This window comes from Mastomys coucha, unplaced genomic scaffold (genome assembly GCF_008632895.1).
Source record: "Mastomys coucha isolate ucsf_1 unplaced genomic scaffold, UCSF_Mcou_1 pScaffold18, whole genome shotgun sequence".
NCBI classification, from domain to species: domain Eukaryota; kingdom Metazoa; phylum Chordata; class Mammalia; order Rodentia; family Muridae; genus Mastomys; species Mastomys coucha.
Window position 1 is genome coordinate 73,638,905 of NW_022196900.1, and position 10,173 is coordinate 73,649,077.

At 43.1% G+C, this 10,173-nt stretch overlaps 1 protein-coding gene across 3 annotated transcripts in view; it reads right to left on the reverse strand.

The window, feature by feature from the left end:
* Rad54l (RAD54 like) overlaps window positions 1-10,173 on the reverse strand; it is a 29,161-nt gene that overhangs the window by 1,137 nt on the left and 17,851 nt on the right. For all 3 annotated transcript variants that reach the window (XM_031378263.1, XM_031378262.1, XM_031378264.1), the window contains 10 exons: window positions 9,838-10,126; window positions 9,478-9,602; window positions 6,196-6,346; window positions 4,219-4,345; window positions 2,820-2,894; window positions 2,552-2,682; window positions 1,919-2,029; window positions 1,632-1,755; window positions 1,244-1,322; window positions 781-960 (listed from right to left, as the gene is read on the reverse strand). In XM_031378263.1, the coding sequence (XP_031234123.1) occupies window positions 781-960; window positions 1,244-1,322; window positions 1,632-1,755; window positions 1,919-2,029; window positions 2,552-2,682; window positions 2,820-2,894; window positions 4,219-4,345; window positions 6,196-6,346; window positions 9,478-9,602; window positions 9,838-10,126 (1,392 nt within the window). The remainder of the gene's footprint in view (window positions 1-780; window positions 961-1,243; window positions 1,323-1,631; window positions 1,756-1,918; window positions 2,030-2,551; window positions 2,683-2,819; window positions 2,895-4,218; window positions 4,346-6,195; window positions 6,347-9,477; window positions 9,603-9,837; window positions 10,127-10,173) is intronic.

The window sequence follows — 10,173 nt, forward strand, 5'->3', positions numbered from 1 at the left end:
CTAGAAGCCAAGAACAAAGTCAACAAACTGGTCATAATGGGGTGAGAAACAAAGAGGGTCAGTTATTCAGAAGGCTGAGGCAGGAAGATTTCTTGGACAAGGTGGAAGATTCTAGAAACATTAGGGTAAAGTAAATATGTGAGTATAAGAAAACTAGAGGGCTGGCTAGATGGCTCAGTGGATAAGAGCACTGACTGCTCTTCCAAAGGTCCTGAGTTCGGATCCCAGCAACCACATGGTGGCTCACAACCACCCGTAAAGAGATCTGACGCTCTCTTCTGGTGCTGTCTGAAGACAGCTACAGTGAATTACACCAGAGCAAGCAGACCAGAGTGAGTGGGGCCGGCAGAGGTCCTGAGTTCAATTCCCAGCAGCCACATACATGATAGTTCACAGCCATCTGTACAGCTACAGTGTACTCACACACATAAAATAAAATAAATCTTTAAAAAAAAAAAAAGAAAACTAGAAAGGATGAAAGTAAGATGATCTTTACTAAAGCCTTAAAAACCAGCTGGAGAGATGGCTTAGCACTTAAAAGTTAAGAGCACTGGCTGCTCTTCCAGAGATCCTGAGTTCAATTCTCAGCAACCACATGGTGGCTCACAACCATCTATAATAGGATCCGATGCCCTCTTCTGGTGTGTCTGAAGACAGCGACAGTGTACTCATACACATAAATTAAATCTTAAAGGCAGGAGTAAAAAATGACACTGATAACAGTTAAGATGGTCTTTTTTCATGACACACCCCTACTCTGACCACCATCACCATCCTTACAGATAGCAGTCGGTAGATATAGCAGATCTTCTTTTGACCATCACGCCAGACTCGGGCCATAGCTTGTTCATCATTGGCTGGATTCCAGTCAGGATCAAACATGACCAGTCGGTTAGCACCAATGAGGTTAAGACCACAGCCCCCAGCTTTGCTGCTCAGCATGAAAACAAAATCAGGGCTCTGGGAAGAAGAGAAACAAGAAAGGAGGGAGTAGGGTGCACACACGTGGAACCCAAACTGGGATCCTTCTCAGCTCAGCCAACATGTCTCTCACTCTTCTAAACTCACACTAAGGACCACAGGTTGGTCTGCCTACCATTCAATTCCCCAACCCACAAAGTCAGTTCCTAAGCCTGTCATCACTAATTAGCTTCATCTTATCACACCCACCAGAACACAAAACAAAAATAAAGCAATGAACTACAACCACCACACAGCTTCTCTGTCAACACTTATCACTTACTGATGGGCTATTGAAGCGCTCCACAACCTTGGCTCGCTTCTTAATGGACATCGTGCCATCCAGGCGAACATACAAGTACCTTGAGGGAGATCCAAATATCAAGACCCAAGAAGCATAAATCAATTGGAACTAAGGCTACCAAGAAGACTAGATTAGCCATGCTTGAGGCTACTCATGCATAGTCTGAGGCTTCCCTAAGAGAAGGGCAGGAATTCTGGTCTGTGTAAAGATGGAGCTACTGCTATCACAGCCACGAGTTAAGAGAAAGTCCTCATATAGCCACACCTTCATAAATATCTGATAATCAGAAAACTCTAATCGTCTTCCTAGAGTACCAGTGAGGAAGACACATCCCCTTGCTAGCCAGCCTGGTTAGGCTCTTCCCTACCTTCGAACCCGGCACAGCTTTTCAAAGAGATCCAATGTCTGAGTATAATTAGACACCAGCACAACTTTGTCACTGCTACGGCTTCGAGTCATGGCCAGAATGTAGTCAAGGACCAGCATCTTACCTAGGAAGAGTGGCTACTGTCAGTCCTCACAATTGGTCATCCCAGTGGCCCAGGGTTGTTATACTTGACATCCTGCGTTCAGACAGGATAGCTTCAACACAGAAGTAACCTCTTAGCCTCCTCCTCCAAGGAGACGGACCATCTGCTGATTGGGAAGGCTCACCTGACAACTGTGGCTCTACACCTTTAGAGTTATAACCAGGTGGGAAGATACCCAGAGTGTCCTCAAAGCCATCCTCCTCAGCCACACACTTGTCATAGATTAGAGCTGGATCTAAAAACCAAAAAAAAAAAAAAAAAAAAAAAAAAAAAAAAGCAATCAACCAAACCAATCCATATCAAAATGCTAGCACCTTTTACTGTCTGAAGCTTGTACTTCAATGCTCACCCTGTGAGTGTCTGGCACTGACACAGGCCTCTCTTACAACTAGACTCACTTGGGGTACACCCTCCCAAGTTCACACAGGGTGTAGCCAGTATCATCTGGAAACCTCACCATCACTCACTACAGTGTTCTCCCAATAACTAAAGGAACCACCATCTGTTACTTTTCTTTCTGCCTAGTGTTGTTCAAGAGGATGGGTGCATACAATCACTCACATACACACGTCTCAGGCATCAAGGATGGACTGGGCAGAAGACAGTGTAATAGTAATGTAAAGGTATAATCAAGAAGAGTCCACATGTGGCCTCCATGGGGTCTCTAGAGAAGTTTTGGTGAAGGTCACGGCCTATTCACAAGAGTTTCCGCTCCCTGCTCACTCACACAGAAGACACTGGGAATGGGTACACTCACGATTACACAGCTTCTTTAGGGAGGTGATAGAAGACAGGGAAGACACACTCATCTTGCCCTCACACAATTCTTCTTCTGGCTTAGCCTGCCTCAGAAATCTCTTGTATAGCTCAGTTTGTAGGGGTGTCAGCCTGAAAATAAAAGGGCAGGTAGCTCAATAGGAAAGACTGGCGCACACACAGAGATACTCTGAGAACTGAAATTCAGCCACACTCCAGAAGCTAAGCTTTAACCCACTCACTGTCCACCTTTCAAGCAAGTTTAGTACCTACAACAAACCACCTGCTCAATCTTCACTGGCAGATACTTAGAGAGGATATCAGATGTTCTCCGTATCAGGCACCTAGGGGAAACGGGAAAAGGCATGAGGGAGGTGAAACTGATGCACTAGAGTAAGAGCTAAAGGACAACAGACTTACTCTACTTATAGTAGCTCACACCTACCATTTCTGAGATACACCATAGACTCATAATTTCAAATGAGATTTATTTATTTGTTTATTTCAGGGTCTCAATCATGGGAACAAAGTCCTTCAAAATTGCCTAGCTTAAACTGACAATGCCTTTTGTTCCTTCCGTTCAGCTTGTTGGCTGGTTTTTTAAAAAAAGCTAAGGTCTCCCTTCACCTTGCAGCTGTCAAAAAAAGTGAATCACAAACTTCGCCCCCACCCTTTTTTTTAATTGCATGAGTATTCTTTTTGCATGTATGTCAATGCACTGTGTTCATGCCTGGTACCCTCAGATAGAGGAAGAGGGTACTGGTTCTCCTGGAACTGGAGTTATAGATACTATCACATAAGTGTCAGAAATCCTCTTCAAGAACAACCAGTGTACTTGACCACTAAGCCAACTCAACTCTCCAGTGCCTCAATTATAGGTCTTTGTTGGGAGGCTCCTATCTGCATTTGCACAGGCACCAGCTGTTATACAACTCCAGAGTCATCAAGCCCTTATCCCCTGAGTAAACCAGGAAGAATAGAGAGGCATCTCCTGATGCTGGGTCAGGCACAACAGCACATGCCTGAAATCCCATCTTCTGGGAGGTAGCCTGGGATGCATGAGATATAATCTCAAAAACAGAGACAGGGGGAGGAGGGACAGCAGTTTCACAAGACACAATAACTCTGCTATCTAAAATTGGTAGGAAGAGGTAGCCATGAAGTTGGGAGGGCAGAACACTGATAATGAAATTTATCAGCAGTTCATACCAATAACGGGAGTCCAGAAAGTATCTGACCTTGGTTCATTTGAAACCCACTGGGAAAAAAAAAAGCACTTTTAGCCTGGGAACTACACTAAAATTCTTCAGCTCTTTAACCCACCACACAACTAATGTACACATAGAAAGCCTAAAGCTTTAGGTGAAAAGCAACTGTCAAGAAGCTTCGGAAGCCCTAACAAGGATGCGTCTTGTTCAGGAAGGCTAACTGAACCACAGAAGAGCTTCCTCAGGAGGCTGAGAGAACAAAACCAGGCCACAGGGCTACTCAAAGGAGAACTTACCCTGTGTGACTATGTCATTTATACAGTGACAGTTCATGGTACAGATCCCATTCCTGCCCTCAAACATCAATCTTTAAAGGCTCCAGACAGATCAAGCCCACAGATGTAAGCAGTTCTCAGATGGCCTGGAAGGCCATTTGGATAAGCACAGTTGAGGCTATTACCTATTCACAATACTGATGAGCTCCCGCAAACGTTCCTCCCCAAGCTGCCTATCTGCCTCACTGGCAGCAGCATCTCGACTCTTCAAAATTGGCAACTCAAAATGCTTCTTGAATTCATGGGCAGTTCCTAAACAGAGGAGAGAACTGAATGTTAAAGCATGTAAAGGTAGAATGATTTTCTCACTGCTAATGACAGACCACCTGTGACCAGTTACCCTTCCTGCTGAGAACAACACTGATCAGGCAATTTTGATTCAACGAATCAAGCAGTAAGCTGGGAAGACTTGAGTAGTTAAATATAATTAGATGGTAATGTCCCAATTAAAAAAACTTACAGTAACTGTATATGGACTAAAATTCCAACTATACGATAAAGACACAGGCTTGGGATATGGGTTGGTGAGTAAAAGCATTAACAATACAAGCCACACAATCCAAATTCCATCTCCTGAACCCATGAAAAAAGCTAGATGTAATGGCACACATCTGTAATTTCAGCACTGCTATGGGGAGCTGGGAGGCAAGAGAAAGGAGAATCGCCTAAAGCTTAAGAACACAGGAGCACCAGAAACAAGAAAGCCCTTGCCTTAACAAGAATCAATCCCTAGCGGGGGGTGGGGGGGGGGGGGGGGGGGGGGGGGGTGGCGCATGCCTTTAATCCCAGCACTTGGGAGGCAGAGGCAGGCGGATTTCTGAGTTCCGGGACAGCCAGGGCTACACAGAGAAACCCTGTCTTGGGACCTACAGATGTGTGAGACAGTAGCATACATTCATTCATATACAGATTCCACTCTTAATGCCACTTAGGAGGCAGAGGCAGTTGGACCTCTGGGTTTGACACCAACCTGGTCTACACAGAGAGGTCCAAGAGAGCCAGGGCAAAGACACAGAGAAAACCCAAAAAAGAAAGGAAAGAAAAGAAGACCAAGAGCAATTGGGAAAGATATTTGAACTCCACCTCTGGAAAGCACCATATAGACACACAAACATGATGACAACTGACTAAAACTCCAGCTCCAGAGGATCTAACACGCTTCTAAAATCTGTGAGCAATTGCAAAATGCACACAAACACACACAGATACACACTTATATACATAATTAAAAGTAATAAGTATAAAGGGCTAGAGAGATGCCTCAGCAGTTAAGAGCATATGCTCCTCATGCAACGGACCCTGATTCAGTTCACAGAACCTACACGGTGACTAACAACCGCCTGTACACCTCCAGTGCCGGGAGATCTGAGGTCCCGGGCAACAGGCAAACACGTGGTGGTATACATACATACATGCAGGCAAAATAGTCACACAGATACAAATTTTTAAAAATACATTTAAAAATCCTTTAAAAATAACTTAAAATTTTAAAAAACTAAAGGAGAGAGCAGTCAAAAAGACCTACAACACACAGGCGCCCACAATAACATATATCACACATAATCTAACTACCCCTACATAGTTAATACCGCCTCTTCACAAGACGCAAATGGGTCCTCCTGAGTTGCTTCACTGTCAATGATGACTTAAAGTCATCCAACAGCTTTAGCTCCTGACCCACTTTTTCTTTCTTTCTTTCTTTTTTTTTTTTTTTTGGTTTTTCGAGACAGGGTTTCTCTGTGTAGCTCTGGCTGTCCTCGAACTCAGAAATCTGCCTGCCTCTGCCTCCTAGGCGCTGGGATTAAAGGCCTGCGCCACCACTGCCTAGTTCTACTTTTTCTTTTTCTAGAAAAGAGTCTAGTGTAGTCCAGATAGACTTCAAACACCCTATGTAGCTGAGAATGTTCTTGAACTCCTGGTCCTCTTGCCACCATCTCTCAGGCGCTGAGACACAGGCATCAGCTTAGCTATGGCTTGGCTACTTTCGGACAAGAGAAGCCTTTCTACAAGAGTGTCTAGTGATCCAAACCAATTTGATAATGTCTCCTTAATCTTCGTAGCTGAAGTTACACTCTAAAGACAAAGCAGGCAGAACTGCTTACCCAAAATGCCTGAATTTACAAAGTGCACCAAGCTGAAGTATTCCAACAAATCATTTTGGATGGGGGTCCCGGAGATGAGTACCCGCCGGCTGGTATTCAAACTGTCCAGAGCCTGATAAGTCTGATTCTCAGAGTTCTTCAGCCTATGGCCCTGCAAGATAATTAATTTTCACTTAGGATGATTTCATATTCTCAAACAATAAAATTAAACAATAATGAAGTTTGCAGATAGAGTAAAAACATCACAGGTCCTAACGTTGCAGGAACTAGGCATGCCAGCATAAGGCTCTTCACCTAACGGATTGAAGAGAGGTATTAGGCTCACAAGGTAGACCAATGCTACCTCCAAAAGAGCAAGGATTCCCTCTGTTCCCTCCTATTCTTCCATTTCAAATTACTACTCACTCAATCTTTCACAGACATTTGGGGAATCCTGCCCCTCCCTGCCAGTCCAATTAACCCAGAGCTTTCAGAGCCGGGTGTCTCAATGTCTTGTTTGAGCCATGGATGCTAAGAGAACTCAGCTGTACCTCACCTTCAGGCAGAGTTCATATAGCTAAAATATATTATATTATTAAATATAATATATTAAATAATTACTATGTGTAATAAACAACTATGTAATATAATAGTGATTATTTATTAGATGATAATTATGTTAATATATAATTAATATTACATGTAATTGCATAATATATTGTATAATATGCATCGTGTTATTTAATATTTAATATATAATATATTAAACAAATATTAAATATTATAATACTATATGTGTGTGTATATATGTATACACACAAAGAGCTTCCCTTCACAGTTCTATAGCTCTTCCCTAACCTGTCCTCCCTGCAGCCATCTCTTTAACTTCTCTTGAAAGTATTTGTTTTCAAGAAGATAGAAAAGGACTTTCTTTTCTCAGAGCAACCCAATGGTCTCTCTAAACACAGCTTCCTCTCAGCTCCATGCTGGGAAAGCTACATGCTTGCACATACACTCACACACACAACAAAACAACCTCAACTACTAGTGAAAGAATAAACAAACAAATCAGTTGTTCTAGTCCATCTGCCTTTGACGATGGTATTAAATGACTCTTCCCTGACTCCCTCACAATCCATACAACAAATGGAAATTATACTGTTTAGAAATGAGAAAGTTCAGTTTTTAGGTAAACACCCACTCCTCCATCACACTATGAAAGTTAACAGAGCTATAACTGAAATCCAGGTCTGTTAACTCCCAAGTCTGTGCACTGTGTATCTTGCCTCTCATCCACTGTTAATTACAAAGCCTCAACTAGACATGAATTTCTTAAAAAAAAAAAAAAAAAAAAGATTTATTTGTTTTATATATGTGAGAAAACTGTCGCTGTCTTCAGACACACCAGAAGAGGGCATCTGATCCCATTATAGATGGTTGTGAGCCACCATGTAGTTGCTGGGGATTGAACTCAGTGCTCTTAACCACTGTGCCATCTCTCTAGCCCTCAATATGAACATCTTTTTGTTTTGTTTTGTTTTGTTTTTCCAAGACAGGGTTTCTCTGTGTAGCCCTGGCTGTCCTCGAACTCAGAAATCCGCCTGCCTCTGCCTCCCAGTGCTGGGATTATAGGCGTGTGCCACCACTGCCCGGAGAACATGAACATCTTAAAGCATATCTACATATTTGATTTTACAATACTTTCACTTCACGGAATATAGTCATGCACAAAATATTACTCAGTGCTATTTGTTGAATGTAAAAGAAATTAAGGTTCATCTAAGAATTAAATATAAAATTTTAACTTTTAGTGGGCATCAACAATTCAGCTTCCTGAAAAAATGGCATCATAGAATCCCAAAGGCTTGGCCCATAACAGGAACTTAGATGAAATCTAATGAATGGACATTAGTCTGTGAATCTCTGTGGACGGACACAGACAACTCTAGCTCCTGCTGGACCAGTCAGTGAGGCTCCAGATAGGTATGATCATTACTATCAGATTAAAAAGAAAAAGAAAACAACAACAACAACAAGAAGCAGCTTCTGAGCGAGGTCTGTGACCCAGCCTGGAAACCAGCACTCCCAAGGCTGAGGCAAGAACACGGCTCCATGGCAAGATAAACAAACCTAGATGCTCCCAGGGAACAAGAGCGTCAGCTTGCTTTCTCTAATACAACCCTGCGACCTAGGTCAGGATCCTCAACTCTGCGACCTAGGTCAGGATCCTATCAGTCACCGTACATGGTGATAATATAGCTTATTTTTGGAGACCTCACTTGCTAGTCATGAGCTATTTCCCAGTCAGCCGTCTATCTTTATGAAAAGTCTGTTATTGATTGTCTGATGAGTTTCTTGATACCTGATAGGCAATCCCTCCTAATACAAGTATATAGCAGCTAAGGTAAGATATATGTGACTCTTGTGTATACCTGACCCTGAGCACACAACAGTCACAGTGAGTGAGTCACTCTGCTCCTGAACCATCTCTCAAGCCCCTATCTTCTTCCTCCTCAATCAACTATCGATCTTTCTCCTCAACCTCTTGAGTTTCTAGAACTCTAGGCTTGTGCCATACTATGTAAACACCAGACTTTCTTTTCTGTGCTTCTAATCATCCAAACATTCCTAACCTAGAATAAAGACCAGCCTTACCAAGGCTTAGGAGACACCAGCCACAGAGATAAGAGTTTCCCCAACTAATTTACTAAATCTCCACAATACTCCTGAGGCTGATATGATCACTATTTTCCTGATGCAGAAAAAGCATCTCCCATGGTTGAATGACTTGAGTATAAGGTCACACTACATTTAAGTGACAGAGCCAGGATCTGAATAAAGGTCTCTAACAATTCTAAAACCTACTCCCTTAAACACTGTGCCATCTCTCACTACACATCTTAATCCCTTCCAGTCCTCCCAAACTCCTTCTTTAGTTCAATATTACTATTTAGAGGGAGAAAAATACCAATTGGCCCAGAGTACCTAAACTCTCCTCAGTTTTGTTTGAGATAGGGTCTCATTATGTAGCTTTGGCTGGCCTAGAACTCACTACAGTAAACCAAGCCACAAACTCAGAGATCCATCGGTCTCTGCTTCCTGAGTGCTGGAATTATGAGGGATGCACTGTTTCATCCCTCTTTTGGCAAATAGGTGTCATAGACTCTCCACTCACTTGTCCCCTCCAGTGTGGCACTCTCTGTTCTTAGCATTCCCCAATAATTATTGGAGTACTGTGGCAGTAATAATTAGTGAAGACTGACATCCTGATTGTCTCCCACCCAGACTACAAAAATTAAGTACCTCGTCACATATGACCAGTCCAACATTTCCTTTTTTAAGAACTCCAACATGCAGGCGGAAAGTCTCATAAGAAATGATGAGGATGGGAGAAGGCACTCTAGCTCCACGCTGGTTCATGAATCCTTCTACAACAGAGAGGTTGCAGAGAACACATTAGAGGATCATAAAGAAAAACAGACTGATGGCTTAACAAAAACAGGCTGTGGTTAACACAGCCTAGGAAGAATTGTCTGTATTTCAGCTGTTTTCCGATGGCAATTTCCCCACTTGTCCCACACTGCCATCAATGCTGCCCACAAGTAACACATAAGAAAAAAACCTGGATGGATGAGTACAACCATGTTTGTTAAGGCTCCATACCCAGTTTTTGGTCTATCTCGTCCTTCGAGCCTCCGTCGATGGCCAAAGGTTGGATCCTCCCTCCAAGCCATTTCTGAACCTCATTGTACCAGTTCTTCACCAGGCTGGAAGGTGACACCACCACTGCTTTCTCGATTTCCGGCTTGCACTCTGGGCTCTGGCGTAAAAGTGTCCACATCAATGTGATGCACTGCAGTGTCTTTCCCAGGCCCATCTCATCGGCCATGATGCAGCCATGGCTTCCAGGAATTCGACGACTGGTGACACACTCCCATAGGAACTTCACTCCCTGATGAGTAACACCATGTTGGCACCTATTTAGCCTCTAGCCCCCCC